Source organism: Ranitomeya imitator, chromosome 1 (assembly GCF_032444005.1).
Source record: "Ranitomeya imitator isolate aRanImi1 chromosome 1, aRanImi1.pri, whole genome shotgun sequence".
Lineage (NCBI taxonomy): Eukaryota > Metazoa > Chordata > Amphibia > Anura > Dendrobatidae > Ranitomeya > Ranitomeya imitator.
Genome location: NC_091282.1, coordinates 374,699,219 through 374,717,678, shown reverse-complemented (window position 1 = coordinate 374,717,678; position 18,460 = coordinate 374,699,219). Strand labels below are relative to the sequence as shown.

Below are 18,460 nucleotides of genomic sequence, written 5' to 3'. Positions count from 1 at the left end.
CTTAATATATGCAGGTTGCATTGGAAAATCTTGTGACCGAATAAAATTAATCTACAATTTAACATATTTTCAGGGAAGCGGTTGAGTATGGAATAGTGTGGATCACATGTATACTACGGTATTTTACACCTGCTTACTATACTGCTAATACAGTGTTCTTTTTACTCTGCAGCTTGTAACCTTCTCACTCCAGACTCCCAGCCAAATTCACAGCTGAATACTACAAATCCTTCTGGAATGGCCATTCCTGCTCCGCCATCTTTACCAGACGCATCTTCAAGCCCTGATGAAGAACTATCCCCTGGTGTATTCCGTTGTTTGGTGTGCCGTTGTTTTACCACCGATAGTCTGGAAGGATTGCTTTCCCATGCCGGTAGAGGCCGGTCTCTACCTGAGAGGGAGTGGAGAGAGGTCAGAGGAGACTTGCACTGCTGCCGCCTTTGCTCTTATAGCACCCAGCTTAAAGCTAACTTTCAGCTGCACCTGAAAACCGACAAACATGCCCAGAAATATCAGTTGGCTGCCCATATGAGAGAGGGAGGTGCCGCACTGGCCACCGCACAAGCCTCCGCTGCCGAGCTTCCCATCAGTGGATATAGCCAGGCTTCTTCTTTCCCTCCTTTGCACCTGAGATGTAACCTGTGTGGATATGAAAGCAACAGCAGAGAGAAAATACAGCTGCATGTGCAAGGAGGGGGACATGAAGAGAGCCTGCGTGTCTACAAGGTGAGGAACACAGAGGGGCCCAACATTCAAGTAGATATCAGAATCGGTGGGCTAAATTTCTAAAACGAACATCTCTTTTATGTTTTAAGTATATGATGATTTACTTTGTAATTTCAGAGATGTTGCTGCACTTAAAGAGGTTTTCTTCCAGGAGATCTTTTAAAATAAAGATTAAATCCCCTTTGTGAACCTCCTGCCAGTCCTATAGCACTGTTCTGGTTGTCCTTGGTGGTATCAGCAATGATTACACCCCATCAATCAGTCTCATGACTGCTGCATCCAGTCACTGGCCTTAATGTGCAAACTTCACCCATAGTGGTGATTGGCAGTAAGTGATTGGCTGCAGTGGTCATGTGATTGATGAATGGGATGCAATCACTTCCTATAACTCTAGGGTCGACAGAAAACAGCGTTGAAATTCAGAAGGTGAGTAATGCTTATTTCTTCATCTAACATTCACTTCTCTTGACATCAAACTCAATTATGGAAATCCCCTTTACCACTAGACGCATGTACAGGGTTCCAGGAAGCTGAGATGTAGGGAGCTGTTCAGTTACTTTCTCACACAGGGTAGCCTTCCAGATGTCAATGAGACATATTAGGCTATGTGCACACAATGCGAATTTGCTGCGGATCCGCAGCGGATTTTTCCGTGCTGAAATGCTGCAGATCCGCACTGTGATGTACAGTGTAATGTTATTCTATGGGTAAAAAAAAGCTGTGCAGACGGTGCAGAAAAATCAGTGCGGAATTGCTGCGAATTTCAAAGAAGTGCATGTCACTTCTTTTGTGCGGATCTGCACCCCTCCATGTTAAAATTCCGCAGTGGCCCAAAACTGCTGAAAATGCGCACAAAATCCGCATCAATTCCGCATAAAAAACGCGGAAAATCCGCAGCTGCGGATTCTGCCAGGAGATGCGGATTTTGTGCAGAAAATTCTGCACCTCTTTTCCTACGTATGCACAGAGCCTAAGAGAAGACTCTGATTATAATTTGCTGTGTAGTGGGATGAATATGTCCATGTGATCCATGTCCAAGGCCTGAATCACTAGAACTATGAGTAAATGACCAAATGATTAATGTCCAACCAATTTTGGAAGAGAGGGTTACAAGTTTTTTTTTATAAATAATGTTCTACCTACAAACATTATATTTGCAGCTTGTATCCTTTTTCCCATTATTGGTTTGAATCTGCTAAAGCTGCATACAGCTCCATTTAATCTTAGTAGATCGCAATGAACATGGTAGAAAAGCGTTTTGATTAGCCAGATTTAAACAGTTAAAGGGGTATTTCCATCTCCAAGATCCTATCCCAATATGTAGCAGGTGTAATAATAATAAAATTAACAAATACCTCCAATTAGAAATGTAGTATAGTTCTTCTGATTTGCTATGTTGCTTGCCCCATGTGTAGGGCATTGCAGTAGTTTAGATATCCATAGATAGGGCCTCTCCTATAGTGACGGTAATGGCTCATACTCATCTGCGTTTAGAGAATCCGTCCGATGTTGGTCTGGAAAAGTCGGACAAGTGTCATGCGAGAACAATGCGATTTTCCTCACCTAGCATCCGTATGACAGGCGTATGCAATCCGCATGCAATGCGTTTTTTACATCAGCTTTCACATACAGCAATTCTGTATGTAATTTCAAGCTAGTTTAGCACCTAATAAAGCAATCTTAGATCCAGATATAGACCGATAGATAGATAGATAGATAGACTCGTAGATAGATAGATAGATAGATAGATAGATAGATAGATAGATAGATAGATAGATAGATAGATAAAAATAGAAAAAAGAGGACTTTAATGGCCCTGGTGGTGTGGCAATGTTTCAGCTACTCTGAGGGCTTGAAAAAGGCTCACAGTAGCCGAAAAGTTGCCACGCCACCAGGGCCATCAAAGCCTTTTTTTTTCAAATAGAAAAAAGAGGCAGCACTGCAGTACTTTTCCAAGTGAAAAAAGGACTTTAGTGGTCCTGGTGGCGTGGCAACGTTTCGGCTACTCTGAGCTTTTCTCAAGCAAGGGCATGCTGCCTCTTTTTTTTTCTATTTTTATATTATCTTGCAAAGAAGGGATTCGAAGCTTGGGAGGCCTTGCACCCGAAGTGCCTTTGTAGTTGTGCTGTTCCAGTATTTTTTTTTGATAGGTAGATAGATAGATAGATAAAAAGCTAGATGGATAAATAGATGTAATTGAGATATGTAATCAGTGCATTGCAGCTTACTGTACATGTGTTTAACTCATAATTAAATATGATTTAAAAAAAATGGCTTGTAGTCCCCTGAAGGAATGCCGACAGCTGGAGGCTGATGTTTATAGCCTCCAGTAATGCCTCTCCATTACTAACTCCTGGGCTTGATGTCATCCACAATGAAACAGATGACATCAACCCCAACCCTATTACCCCACTTGCCACTGCATCAGGGCAAGTGGGAAGAGCGAGGCTAAACGCCAGATTTGGTTCATCTTATCTATGCGCCATTTCTGGGTTGGCTGAGGGATGATGTTCCTAGCCTATTAATATCAACCCACAGCTGTATGCCTCTTCTTTGCTGGTTATTAATTATAGGGGGACCCCACATCCTTTTTTTGGGAGATCCCCCATTTTAACAACCAGTAAAGGCTAAGTAGACAGCTGTGAGCTGAAATTAATAGCCTGGAAAGCTGCATGTTTATTATCCCCCACCCAGACTATAAACATCAACCCCCAGCTGTTTGCTTTCGCTCAGTTGGTTAAGAAAAAGTAGGGGGGACCGCACGCCAATTTTTCTTCAATTTATTGAATTATTAGCTAAATACATGAACACTAAGCTACACACGCACTGCAATCATTATATATTTCACTGACATCTTTCTATCTATTCTATGTATATATCTGTTATATCTATTCTATCCTAATGGGTCACACAGTGAATTTACTGTAAAGTACTTGGATGATGAAATGTTGTGTTTTCTAGGAGATGAGTGTGTAAAAATCAGATAGCACTTACATGGTCCATGTGCCGTGCGTTCTTTTTTCTCGCGACCATTGACTTGCATTGGCGAGTCTCGTCTGATATACATGGCCATTTGCAGCATGCTGTGATTTTTTTTCCCAATCTGATCTGAGAAAAAAAATGCAGATGAGCAGGGAATTATAGAATAACATTAGTCAGAGTGTAATCCGATTTTTTTCATTGGATTGCACTCATCCGTTTTTAACGCAGATGAGCATTAGCCCTTAGTTATTTAGTTGGTAGTGGTCAAACCATGGATACCTAGGCTACTGCAATGCCCTGCACATGTGGTAAGCGGCATAACGAATCAGAACTATCCTACATTTCTAATTGGAGGTATTTGCTAATATTATTATTATCCTATAAACCTATAAATTTCAGAGAGCATAATGCCCCATGTCCGAAAAATGCAATTTAATCACTTTTGAATATAAAATCGATAAACTTTATTAACAACAATACAAAAAGAGTACAACAATAGGTAATGAGGATAAGGTGTGTGACACTAAAGGACATTCACACCGGAGTGCGCACATATAACAGAGTATAGGCGCAGCAGGAACATAATATGGTGAGAAGTGATAAATAACAACGGCTAGTAATAAAGTGCCAGAGATTCTGTGTGCATATACCGGGTGATAGCACAAAAAGGGACAAAGGGGTTAAATAGAACCGGTAACCCTATAGTGGGAATATACCCTGTCCTTATAAGCGCTCACCCATATTGTAACCTGCCCAGGTAATATTACACCATAAAAATACACCCCTAGACCTGCCTACTGCTTACCCATGTTCGCAGACTCCAGTATGGAATGTCCCACCGAAAGCCCCGACGCGCGTTTCGCGTTATAAGTGCTTCCTCGGGGGGCATTATGCTCTCTGAAATTTATAGGTTTATAGTATAGGAGAGTTTTGCCCCTCCTTTGTCCCCTGTTGGAGTGCAATGGGCACGTCCTATAGAAGGGACTTTTCTATTTGTGCTTACGTCCTTAGGTTTGGTTTTTGTCATAATATTATTATTATCCTGTAGACTGTGAGCCCTCGCGGGCAGGGTCCTCTCTCCCTCTGTACCTGTTAGTGCCTTGTTTTACTCATGTTTATTGTACTTGTCTATATTTGCCCCGTTCACATGTAAAGCGCCATGGAATAAATGGCGCTATAAAAATGAATAATAATAATAATAACACTTACCACATATTGAGAGAGGAAAATGAGGATTGGAATACCCCTTTCAGTGGATTAAAGAAAAGTTTCCAGGAAACTAACAATTGTGATAGAGTGGTTTTGAAACTGTATAATAAAAGCACATTTCTATTGCTAGAGCGACACACAAATAGATAGGACATTGAGCGATTTAATAAGTAACCCACAATGCAACTGTGAACTGACCCTGTTCATTAGAGCTTCTAGTCTAAAGTATAGCTTTGCTGGTAGAGCCCCCTACAGGCAATTCTTGATATCATTATTGTGCTGCACCCAATCCATGAGGTAGCACAGTATGTCTTGACATATTTATCAGAGCTATTCTTAAAATGTAAGTGAAATCTGGTTTGCAAGAGATGCCACTATGCAGCACAGTTATACCCTTGCTAGGAAAATACATTTCTGATATTGGATACTTTGAGTTAACTGTATCATAGTTTTGCAGTAGTTTCTACTGGGGATGATACACTGCTATTCATAAATGAGTACCCTGCCTTTGAAAAGTAAGATTTTAAGCAATATCTCACTGAACAGAAGAACAATTTCCAAAATGCTGACAAAACAGCGTTTCATAGAACATTTCTTTAACACATAACATGAAAGTAAGGTTAATAAAATATATCTTTCATTACAAAATCTTCAGTTTTGCTCAAATTAATTGATGGAAAAATGAATACATTCCACATCAAATACAACTATATCTAGCATTTTGTATGACCACCATAATTTTTAAGGACAGCACCAAGTTTTCTAGGCATGGAATGAACAAGTTGGCAACGTTTTGCAAAATCTATCTTTTTCCATTTTTCAAGAACAGCTTCTTTTACAGGCTGGATGCTGCATGGATAGTGATGCTAAACTCATTTCTTCATAATTGCCCATAGGTGTAGAAAACTGAAGTTAGAAAAATGTATGGTGCCTACAGTGAAACATGGTGGTGGCAGTGTCCTTATATGGGGCTGCATGATTACTGCTGGTGTCAGGGAGCTACATTTCATTGATGGTATCGTGATTTTGCAGCTGTACTGCTCTATATTCATAATTTTAAAGTTAAAGGTCAACTTAATTCTTAAGGGTTCAACCTATATCCTTAAATGTTGATCCAGAGAAAGGCAAAAAACCCTTGGAGCAGACATAAATAGCTCAATATTAAAAGAGAAAATACTAAAACCACTCCATGCCCTTGGTAGATGTGCACTTTTCTAGCATGAGAATGATTCAAATCACACACTTGTATTTCTGAAGAAGAACAGGGTGAAAATGATTCAGTGGCCAAGTACGTCTCCTGATCTGGACCCAAACAAACACCTATGGGAATTCTGAAGTTGAGCACCACTCTCCATCCAGCATTTAGTGCATTTACATTTGTAGTTTACTGTATGTGTCAGCATGACACCCTATAATTTACAGATGTGTACTATGCTTATTGAATTACCTATAGTTATAAAACCAGTTAAAGGGAGCCTGTCACCAGGGGGGTCAATCTACAACTTAATAGCGTTATTAACCTGCCCAGTGCCCGCATTTACCCTACGGGGAGAAAATTTACTTTATTCCCCCCCGGCAGCGTTCCTGTTTCAGTCACAGGGGCGTACCCGGTGCTGGTCCGGCTGTTACAGTGTCCCAAGACTTCACGGCTGAGACCCCAATGCAAAGCCGCTCTCAGCCAGTGCCAGAGGCGAGGTTACAGCCGTCGCTCTGCATCGGCACCACCCCCATAACTGAAACCTGAACGTTGTTGGGAGAATAAAGTTCATTTTCTCTCTGTCATGTTTGGGTAAGTGTGGGCACTGGGCAGGTTAATAACGCTATTAACCTGCAGATTAACCCTGTAGCAGCAGGTTAATAGCATTTTTTTTTGGTGACAGGTTCCCTTTAATGATAACTGTATCCTAGGCCTGCCGTTATCTCAAGTTGACCTATCTGATGGCCACACATTGTGAAAACTGGGATAGTATTCTTGCTGTTAGATAAGTAGTCTGAGACTTTGTTGGCTATTTATCTCCAAACTCTTAAGGTATCATCACACTAAGCGACGCTGCAGCGATACCGACAACGATGTCGATCGCTGCAGCGTCGCTGTTTGGTTGCTGGAGAGCTGTCACACAGACAGCTCTCCAGCGACCAACGATCCCAAAGTCCCCTGGTAACCAGGGTAAACATCGGGTTACTAAGCGCAAGGCCGCGCTTAGTAACCCGATGTTTACCCTGGTTACCAGCGTAAACGTAAAAAAAAAAAAACACTACATACTTACATTCTGTGTCTGTCCTCCGGCGCTGTGCTTTCCTCTGTACTGTCAGCGCCAGGCAGCCGTAAAGCAGAGCGGTGACGTCAGCGCTGTGCTTTCCGGCTGGCCGGCGCTCACAGTCAGTGCAAGGAAAGCACAGCACCGGGGGACAGACACGGAATGTAAGTATGTAGTGTTTGGTTTTTTTTACGTTTACGCTGGTAACCAGGATAAACATCGGGTTACTAAGCGCGGCCCTGCGCTTAGTAACCCGATGTTTACCCTGGTTACCAGTGAAGACATCGCTGAATCGGCGTCAGACACGGCGATTCAGCGATGTCTGCGGGAGAGCCAGCGACGAAATAAAGTGCTGGACTTTCTGCGCCGACCAACGATGGCACAGCAGGATCCAGATCGCTGCTGCATGTCAAACTCAACGATATCGCTAGCCAGGACGCTGCAACGTCACGGATCGCTAGCGATATCGTTCAGTGTGACGGTACCTTAAACCAAGTTCAAACATTGCAGATTTGCGTTGTATATTCTGCATTCAGTATAATACAAATAAATGGGCTTATCAAAATCCAATTTACATGTTGATGTTCATTATCTTGCGGTAAGATTGCTGATTTTTTGCAAATTTTCGCCATTTAAAATCAATGTATTTGTTTAATCCCCAATTAAAAACTGCGAATCTGAATTTGAATTGTGGCCTAATGTAGATTAAATCCGCTACGTGTGAATTTGGCCTTAATAGTTGCTGGCTTGCTGAATAAATGTTGGCCATAGGTTGTACTTGTGGTGTTTCTGTTGATTTTCATGTTATTAATGTAGTCATTCAGTACAAAATATCTAGGTGTTTACATTTTCCAAAATTCTTCTGTAAATGATTTGTTAGACTTTTTCTATATCTCAGATTTGTCCACGATGCTAAATATAAAGTCTATGTGCAGTTTTTGCAGGCCATTGAAGGTGCTGGTGGAAGTGATGTATGTTTTCGCTGTGACCCATGTGACAGCACAGTGGGATCTCGCTTTGGTATGATGTCACATCTACGTTCAGCAAGTCACCATCAAAATCTTAGTCAGTGGAGGCTGATGCACGGTGAAGCCATACTTGAAAGAATTGTGATTGTCTGCAGGAGCCAATCGGAGGAACACACGGAACATAGTAAGTCTAACTTTCGTTTAGAAAGCAGCAGTATACATAGTACATGGAGAGTCTGAGATACGTTTGATGAAATATGTCCTACAACCACCCATTTAGGAGAATATAATGTACAGTAATGGTTTACACATTTACACACGTGGTCAAAATTGTTGATACCCCTTGTTTAATGACAGAAAGCTCCATAATGGTCACAGAAATACCGTAACTTGAATCTGATAAAAGTAATAATAAATAAAAAATCTACTACCATGAACAAATGAAAGTCAGACATTGCTTTTCTACCAAGCTTCCAAAGAATAAAAAAATAAATAAAATTAGGAAATAGTCCTGGACAGAAATTATGGTACCCTTAACTTACGGTAATATGTTGTTGCACAACCTTTTTATACAATCACTGCAATCCAACGATTCCTGTAACTGTCAATGAGACTTCTGCACCTCTCGACGGGTATTTTGGCCCACTCCAAAAGAGAAAACTGCTCCAGTTGTCTCGTGTTTGAAGGTTGCCTTTTCCAGGCAGCATGTTTCAGCTCTTTCCAAAGATGCTCAATAGGATTTAGGTCATGGCTAATAGAAGGCCACTTCAGAATAGTCCAATGTTTTCCTCTTAGCCATTTTTGGGTGTTTTAGCTGTGTGTTTTGGGTCACTATCCTGTTGCAAGACCCATGACCTGCGAATGAGACCAAGCTTTCTGACACTGGGCAGCACATTTCTCTCTAGAATCCCTTGATAGTCTTGAGATTTCATTGTACCCTGCACAGATTCTAGACACCTTGTGCCAGATGCAGCAAAGCAGCCCAGAACATAACAGAGCCTCCTCCATGTTTCACAGTAGGGACTGTGTTCTTTTCTTGATATGCTTCATTTTTCTGTCTATGAACATAGAGCTGATGTGCCTTGCCAAAAAGTTAAATTTTGTCTCATTTGCCCATAGGACATTTTCCCAGAAGCTTTGTGGTTTGTCAACATGTAGTTTGGCAAATTCCAGTATGGCTTTTGTTATGATTTTTTTTTCAACAATGGTGTCCTCCTTGGTCGTCTCCCGTTGTCTCGCAGTCCACTTTGGCTCAGACAACAATAGATGGTACAATCTGACACTGATGTTCCTTGAGATTGACGTGCACCTTTAATTCGTTTAGCTGTTTTTCTGGGCTCTCTTTGTCACCATTTGTATTATCCGTCTCTTTGATTTGTCATCAATTTTCCTCCTGCGGCCATGTCCAGGGAGGTTGGCTACAGTGCCATGGATCTTAAATTTCTGAATAATATGTGCAACTGTAGTCACAGAACATCAAGCTGCTTGGAGATGGTCTTATAATTTCCTTTGCTTCCTCTGGTCCCTGGTGAGTGTGATATACACCAGGTCACCAAACAGCACAGTGAGTATCTGTAGCCCTATATACAGGCTCACTCACTGATTCCAAGATTGTAGACACCTGTGATGCTAATTAGTTGGCACACCTTGATTTAGCATGTCTCTTTTGTCACATTATTTTCAGGGGCACTATCATTTCTGTCCAAACCTTTTTCATGAGTTTTTTTTTTTAAATTCTGTGGAAGCATGGCTGAAAAGCAATGTCTGACTTTCATTTGTTCATTGTCATAGATTTTTTATTATTACTTTTGTCAGATTCAAGTTATTTCTGTGACCGTTGTGTTTTTTTTTGTCATTTAACGAGGGGTACCAACAATTTTGACCACGTGTGTACACATCAGTCACACTTCATATTGATTGGGATCATTCAACTGTGAAATATAAAAAACAGCAAATACTTTGGGGTCTTCTTTAAAGAGAACTTGTTAGGACATTTTTGTTGACCTCAAGTGGATAGATGAAGAGTTATGTAGACTAGATTGTTAATAAATGGAAATTAAGGTCAACCTGAAAATTTGTTGTGCACCTGAAAAACAAACCACTGTAAAAATCTCAAATTTAATCACAAATTTCTTCTGAATAATTGCAATTTGATATGCTCGGATTTGCCCCATTCAGTGGGTCTAATCTATTTATGGCCACCAACCATGGAAGGAGTGTCCAGTAAGAAACATTTCACTTATTGTTTTTCAAATAAAAAAATAAGTATTAAATAAATTATGAAGCGATTCCCATTAAAACTAATGGGAGGCATAATACACATGGATCTTGGCGTGGGCATTCTGGATGAAGACTCCCTGAGATTTCTAGCTTCCAAACATAAGCCAAAAACCGAGTCTGTGCTACATGAAGAGCCTAGAGTATGGGATGAGAGCTAAGCAGCTATACAAATGGTATATGAAACCTATAAAGATCTGTGAAATGTAAGTGACACAGATTGCAGTGTTTATTAAAGCCACTTTGTAGATGAAACAAAAACAGTAGTAAATGAAAAGAGTTATTCTAAAAAATGAAGTTTTCCCTTATTGGTGCACTAATGCTTTTCATTTGTGTGTTATATTCTTCTTTCTGCCTTGTATTATCCTCTTTTGTGGTTGTGTCTCTCTCGCACAGGGTTACTCTGCCCCCTTGTCTCCCCCTCCTTTTCTCCTGGCTCCAGGCCCATCTCTGGATCAATATTTTATGATTTTGGCGGCGGTTGAATGGTGTTAAAGAACTTTAACACTTTAATTAGCTGAAACAGGAATAAATTCCCCACAACTGTCAATTTTCAGTATAATCGTTTATCTGGTGACACTGTGGCTGTCCTCTCATTTCTCTCTGCTGCTGTATTCTCTCCTGCATCGGTTTAAGGCATCATCCAAGATCTCAGGCATTTTTTCACTCTTGATCAAAAAACCTATTTTCTTTAAGAAGTCAGATCGATTTATTGAACATACTGGTCACAGTTTATCTCCCTTTTGTTTTTTACCCTCCTGTGATAAGACCAGCTCAATATGTTAATCTTTAACTATAACATGGCATCTTCGCCACTGAGATTACCTTTACGTGTAGTGTGCGGACATACTAATGGTGCCACCCATAGAGCTGTAGAGGTGCCCAAGAGCTAAGGGGACCCACTACCACCTTCAAAGCCACAAGAAACTTCTGTAAAAGGCAGATATACTGTTCTTGCACAGGAGCTCTCTACTATCTGTGTCCGCCGATACTATTCAGTATATACATACAGGTGCATCTCACAAAATTGGAATATCATCAAAAAGTAAATTTATTTCAGTTATTCAATACAAAAAGTGGAACTCATATATTATCTAGAGTCACTACAAACAGAGTGATCTATTTCAAGTGTTTATTTCTGTTAATGTTGATGATTACGGCTTACAGCCAATGAAAATCCAAAAGTGATTATCTCAGTAAATTAGAATACTTTATAACACCAGCTTGAAAAAATGATTTTAAAATCCGAAATGTTGGCCTATTGAAATGTATGTTCAGTAAATGCACTTAAAGGGAATCTGTCACCCCATTTTAGGCCTATAAGCTAAGGCCACCGCCATCAGGGGCTTATCTACAGTATTCTATAATGCTGTAGCTAAGCCCCCTATGTAACCTGAAAGGGAAGAAAAACAAGTTAAATTATACTCACCCAGGGGCGGTCCCGGTGCGGTCCAGTCCAATGGGAGTCGTGGTCCGGGTCCGGCGCCTCACATCTTCATACGATGACGTCCTCTTCTTTGCTTCCTGTCACGGCTCCTGCGCAGGCGTACTTTGTCTGCCCTGTTTAGGGCAGAGCAAAGTACTGCAGTGCGCAGGCGCCGGGAAAGGTCAGAGAGGCCTGGCGCATGCGCACTGCAGTACTTTGCTCTGCCCTCAACAGGGCAAATCAGTGCGCCTGCGCCGGTGTCGCAACAGGAAGCAAAAAAGAGGACGTCATTGTATGAAGATAGGAGGCGCCGGACTGGACCGCAACGCCCATCGGATCAGACCGCATCGGGACCGCCCCTGGGTGAGTATAATATAACCTGTTTTTCTTCTCTTTCAGGTTACATCAGGGGCTTATCTACAGCATTATAGAATGCATGCTGTAGATAAGCCCCTGATGGCGGTGGCCTTAGCTTATAGGCCTAAAATGGGGTGACAGATTCCCTTTAATACTTGATCGGTGCTCCTTTTGCATCAATTACTGCATCAATGCCGCGTGGCATGGAGGTGATCAGCCTGTGGCACTGCTGAGGTGTTATGGAAGCTCAGGTTGCTTTGATAGCAGCCTTCAGCTCATCTGCATTGTTGGGTCTGGTGTCTCTCATCTTCCTCTTGACAATACCCCATAGATTCTCTATGTGGTTAAGGTCAATCGAGTTTGCTGGCCAATCAAGCACAGTGATACTGTTGTTTTTGAACCAGGTATTGGTACTTTTGGCAGTGTGGACAGGTGCCAAGTCCTGCTGGAGAATGAAATTTCCATCTCCAAAAAGCTTGTCGGCAGAGGGAAGCATGAAGTGCTCTAAAAGTTCCTTGTAGATGGCTGCACTGACTTTGGTTTTGATAAAACACAGCGGACCTCCACCAGCAGATGACATGGCTCCCCAAACCATCATTTATTGTGGATACTTCACACTAGACCTTGGAAATCAAGGTCCCAGAATTTGGACGAAGAGTGGAGAGACAGACAGTCCAAGCTGCCTGAGGTCTATTGTGAAGTTTCCACAATCAGTGATGGTTTGGGGAGCCATGTCATCTGCTGGTGTAGGTCCACTGTGTTTTATCCAGACCAAAATCAGCGCAGCTGTCTACCAGGAAATTTTAGAGGACTTCATTCTTCTTCATAACTTTTTGATGATATTCTAATTTTGTGAGATGCACCTGTATGTTATAGCCATAATATAAACATAATATCGGTGCATACTCCATGCTCCTTTAGATAAAGTATATAATTTGTTATTATTTTTTTTTCAGGTAAAGCCCCAATGGACATAGAGATGACATCAAATCCTGATCCAGCAGAGGAAAATGCAGACACATCCCAAGGTGAGGACCTTCTGTGCTTTGTCTACATATAGGATATCCCAAATTAGAGGAGAAATTAATGTTACTATCTATTCATGTTTCCAAATTTTTGGAGACAGTTACTTTTGTAAATTTAGTTATTTCATATTACATTTAATTACTGATTCCAAGTGTTCCCCAATTACCTTGTGTCTTCAAGAACTTCACTAGTGATTAAAAGAAAGACAGTGGTCCCTCCGCAAGCTCCAAAAAGCTGTTCTCTGGAGCAATATAAATAAGGTTTATTGAAGGGCAGCAGTATATATACTGAACAGCAGTATTATGGTACATATTGAGACATAGTAAGTGATCAAAATTCTAATGCAAATTGTGCTTAAAAATGCATGATGTGTATTACACATCTGTTAGGTATAGGTCAACCATTTTAAAAAGCATCTCAGAACAGGATGTAGTTAAAAGTCAAAAAGTCCCTCTACCAAGATGTGCGCTATTTTTTGGCAAAAAATATTGGTTTACATCTACCCTGTCTGGGAAGCTTTATCTCTCAATAAAATGTATTACTACACCATGCATGCTGCTGCTCCATTCAAAGTCTATGAGAAAGACAGAAATTCACAATTGCAATGCTCAACTAGCTCTGTCATTGCTGTAGACTTTAATTTGCGCATCAGATGTGCTTAACCAATACTTTATTCAAATGTGGCATGCCCATTCTGATTGGTGGAGTCCCCAGTCACCAGACCCTGATCACAAGATAAGTGATAGGTTTTGATTCAGAAAAAATCCAGTTGTGCCATCTATATTATTATTCTACACACCATTTTGTTAGTAGGCTTACTTGCATACAGACATTCCCTGCCTGTGTAGACGCTGGGAGCTAAACACAAAATGGGAAAGCATGAACCTAATTGATCGTTACAGTAGCGCAGACACTTTTTTTTTAGACCATCAGCAGTGTTTGTGCACAATCCCCCTAATGCTCCATTCAATAAACCTTATTCATGGCATCCTGGAGAAGACCTTTATTGATTTACTCTCCTACTCTCCTTAACATTCAGTTTATTGGCCCAATGTAACTGTGAATTAGTCATCTAATTTGTCTTACTAAATCATGCATGCAATTTTCCCCGTATAATGATCCAAAGACACTTACCAGTAGAAACAGTTAACCTCTCGCTTCTGCATGTGTAGGACCAGTAACCCTAACCCTTGTCTGATAGCTGTTTATCCCTACCTGACCCCTAATCTCCTGATTCAGCTTCTGTACAGGATGAGACATCGAAGGCTGAAAGTGAAAAAGCTGCCGAAGGGACTACGGTACGTGTTCTCCAGTTCACATAGGTGTCACTAAGGATCCTGGTCACAGCCTATGGACTTGATCAGGTTGGGGCTCCTTGACCAGATGCACTGATAAATTAACAGGAAATTTGTAGTAGATACTGAAACAACACGGGGTCGTTGAATTTTTTTTTAAATTCTAAAAAATTATAAGCACACAAATATTCTAAATATATTGGTGAGATTCGTTAACATTATCAGTATCAATATCTGTGATTAGTCTACTAAGGATTGTTCATTCCTCAGCAATCACTCCTCACATACGGTTGGCTCATCTGGATGCACATTTTATTTCTGTAGAAAAAGGATAAGCAGCTGTCAAAAAAGCCTCTGACACTGCTTGCCTCTGAGAGGTAAAGGATTGGACAGATACAAATACGGCTGTCATTATTACTTTTGTAATTGATAAATCTAATCAAATCAACCAAAACGCCAGTATGCATCAGTAGATCATTGAACGTGCTGTATTTAAGCCCTACATTTGGCGCATTCGCCAGCATGTATGTGTAAAACGTATCTATAAGAATACATTCACCCTCTGTCATTATCCCTTTTTGGTACTGTACGCCGCAGACTATGCTTTCCTTCACATTGGATCACTGGCGGACACAGACAGAAGAGGCCCCTGTGTAAGAACAATATATAGGCCCTGTGCAGCCCGAGAGCTCATCATAATGCACAATTCCACCTGTTACGGAGGACGAAGCGGGCCCTCTTACCTCTTGAGTTTGCACCAATGATATGTCCGACACTGCATCAGAACATTACACAAAAACATCCACTGTGGCGTATGCCACCATATGGCTATGCCATGGCATACTTCAGAGCCCGCCGTCAGAGGTTTATGATGGGAAATTTTCCTAACGTACTACTTTTTAACACTGTGTCCAAACTCTGTGCTGTATAAAATAGCACAGTTTATGTGAGCTACTCTTTACAGAGGCTTCTGGTAAAAACCATATACCGTGTGTATACACAGTACACATATATACTAGCGCCAATCGACAACGGTGCTCATTACTTGCCGAAAAATGTGCCTATGTGTAAGGAAACTAATTTATGCAACTATAAAAAACTAAACTGGTCCGTTGGTTAATAAATGCCTTATAGTCACTTAATGTGACGTTTTAATTAAACACATTAATTATAGTATACACATCCAAATAGATGTATGCGTATGTGAGTGTATTTGTATGTAGATGTGTGTGTGCGTACTGTATATATATAGTTATACATTCTGTCTATAAGTATCATATTCGCACATTTCTTATGTACAGTTCCTGAAACAATGAAATCTCTGCTTTGTACGTGGAGTTGTTGAAGTCGCTTCTTTCCATGGTAGGATTTTTTTTTATGACAACAGCTAGTCTAGTTCTGCAGGAAAAGATCTACAAAGCCATTACTGATCACAGGCAGAGATTGATTGAACTTGTAACACCAGTGAGAAGCAGTCACTGGTTCCAGCATGCCCCTTCTTTACTTCTGTCACATGGTCTGCATTACCCAGGAGCAGCAGGAAGTGATCAGACATATTTCCCAGGGAGGGGGGCGGGCATCTGAGGGTTAAACGCAGGCCCAAGTCTGTAACACCCAGCAGGGGAGGAGATAGGAGGGGGAGAGGATTTGTTTACCAGCTAGGCCGAAAGAAGAAGGAAAGAACGAGAAAGAGAGAGAAAAGAAATTTAAAGAGAGAAGAAACAGCAGACTATAGATAAGTGAGAGGTGTAGAGAGTGCCTTAGCGGTTATTGCAGGGGAATAACACTCGCATTGTGCCTTATTTCAGTAGAGGAGAAATATTGTGCAACTGGGGGGAGTGAGAAAGTGGACATGAGGGGTGACAGAGGTAACTGAAGGGTGGAGAGAAGAGAAAAGTGAATAGAGAAAGTTTACACTGATACTAGTGAGGAGTGCAACAAGCAACGTGCACAGGAGCCAGGCTCAAGGGGCACAAAAGTGGGAACTGGGGGCAGAGAGGTCACTGACACTGAGGAGAGAAGTGAGTGACAGCTGCGTGTTGGCATCGGTGCACCCGGATGGATTTGGAAGATGGTTATTTCGTATTCAGAACGGTAAGTGCCCTGATCGGAGTCTAGACTGAGGGGGGAGCGTGGGGCGGTAGTGGTGGTCATCAGAAAGGTATGAGGAGATTTACTGTATGAACTAAGGATTCTATATTTCAGTGTGTTACGTCTATAAATGTAAAGGTTACGGTAAAAGTGAGTACAGGCTGAGAACGCGCTGCACGCCAATAGAAGAAGTTTACGGGCTAAAATTAGAAGCTATTGTGGTGTTCGGGTTAGCACAGCACGGTATTCAGCTGTCATGACAACTGTCATGTTGTCAACGATCAGTAACACCCGTGACATTTGAATTGTGGGCCGAAAACCACGGGACCACCATCAGATTCCCATGGGTTAGATTGACATCCCATTGTGCAGTTATGTTGGGTGGGATCGCTTAAAACCTTCCCACTCATCGTATATTGGATGTATGGAACTGCGCACCAGCCATTACAAAAAGGTATGCTATGTGGTATACGTTTATATCGTAGTGCTGAAAGCGTAGCGCTTATAGATCCTGACATATAGCGGCCAAATGGAGATGGAAAGGATGCCCTATTAGCATACAATAACCAGTAGCCACATCAGCTATTGCCTGAGGTTTCTGGGCTTATGTGCTGACCAGACATACCACAAATTGAAGCAAATAAGTACATGAGATTTTCCTGATATTTTTTGCAGGGTTTTTATTGCAGTGGTGCATCTTGGTGTTAAATAGCAGAAAAAGCACTGGCATTAATATCTTCGTATAACTGCATGCGTATTATCAAACAGTATCCAAATTCTGAAAATACTACAAATGATCTCATGGCCTGGATACCTGTAGCGCCATATGCAAAAATCAAAGTATGTTTTTCCTCTGCCCACATGTGCACTGCACTGCCCTGTATGCAAATCAGGCAGAGAGATTCATTCTTGGGCACCGGCTGGCCGAGCGATGTTACACAGCATTACAAGGACTGTCAATGACAGCCGCTCGTGTGCTATTTACATGCACAATAAATGTTTTTTTTTTCTGTTCCCTTTACGAAGTTACACAGCATAGTTGGCAATATGTGAGGTCATACTTTGTCATACAGGGCGTATCATGCTGTTTCCACCTTGGCTGTAACTGGAGGGGCATGGTGACACATGGGCCTCACCAGTGGCTAAAGTCCATATCAAAAGGAAAATATTGCTCAATTGCCTTTTCATTTGTAACTATGAATCAGTACAACAATAAAAAATCCCCAAAGTAGCCTATTATCTTGCTGAATTATATCCAGATAAAGGCCTGTGCAGCTGGAGGGATCACCATATGGTTTCCTAAAAGAACAGCCTCTCCACCTACTGCCTTACAGTGTGAGACACAGCTCTTTGTAATACCTGACAAAGTTACTTTGCACCTTATGTGACATTATGAGCAATTCCATATGTTACATACGTTTGTAAATGGAACAGTTTTCCTACTGCGGTACATTTAATCATCACAGTATAGGCTGTTTATAGCAATCTATATACGAGGACCCACGTTTTCAATGGCAGACAATCTGATGCCCACCGCCAAGGTCTCCGTGAGCCTTTCGCTGTAGTAGCCCTTGGAAGCCATGAGTAAGCTTTAGATCACCACTTATAACAGTCTACAACTAGGATAAACCTAAAGCGTGGAGATAGCTAGATATAGGCCCACAGTTTGTGGTCTTTATTTAAACAAACATGTCCATTTTTGTGTTTGCAGAAACCAGATTTGTGAAAAACTGCTGTCTTTTGTTTCCCATTTTGAATAGTGCGCCATAGATTTTAGTGGCGTATTCTGATCCGCAGAAATACACCAGAATAGGACATGCGTCAAATGTAACTGTACGGACACAT

The 18,460-nt window shown here is 41.3% G+C and overlaps 1 protein-coding gene and 1 long non-coding RNA gene across 3 annotated transcripts in view; one reads left to right on the top strand and one right to left on the bottom strand.

Moving 5' to 3' along the window:
- Positions 1–18,460, bottom strand: part of LOC138673459 (uncharacterized) — a 71,427-nt gene that overhangs the window by 11,623 nt on the left and 41,344 nt on the right. Inside the window, exons 3-4 of one of the 2 annotated variants that reach the window (XR_011320091.1) lie at positions 3,721–3,834; positions 2,082–2,240 (exon numbers count right to left, since the gene is read on the bottom strand). This is a non-coding gene — a long non-coding RNA (uncharacterized lncRNA). The remainder of the gene's footprint in view (positions 1–2,081; positions 2,241–3,720; positions 3,835–18,460) is intronic. The other variant, XR_011320097.1, reaches the window with a different exon arrangement.
- The window catches only part of ZFHX2 (zinc finger homeobox 2), a 102,071-nt gene that overhangs the window by 43,232 nt on the left and 40,379 nt on the right, over positions 1–18,460 (top strand). Inside the window, exons 3-6 of the mRNA XM_069761800.1 lie at positions 173–726; positions 8,111–8,327; positions 13,160–13,231; positions 14,469–14,527. Of these exons, the coding sequence (XP_069617901.1) occupies positions 173–726; positions 8,111–8,327; positions 13,160–13,231; positions 14,469–14,527 (902 nt within the window). The remainder of the gene's footprint in view (positions 1–172; positions 727–8,110; positions 8,328–13,159; positions 13,232–14,468; positions 14,528–18,460) is intronic.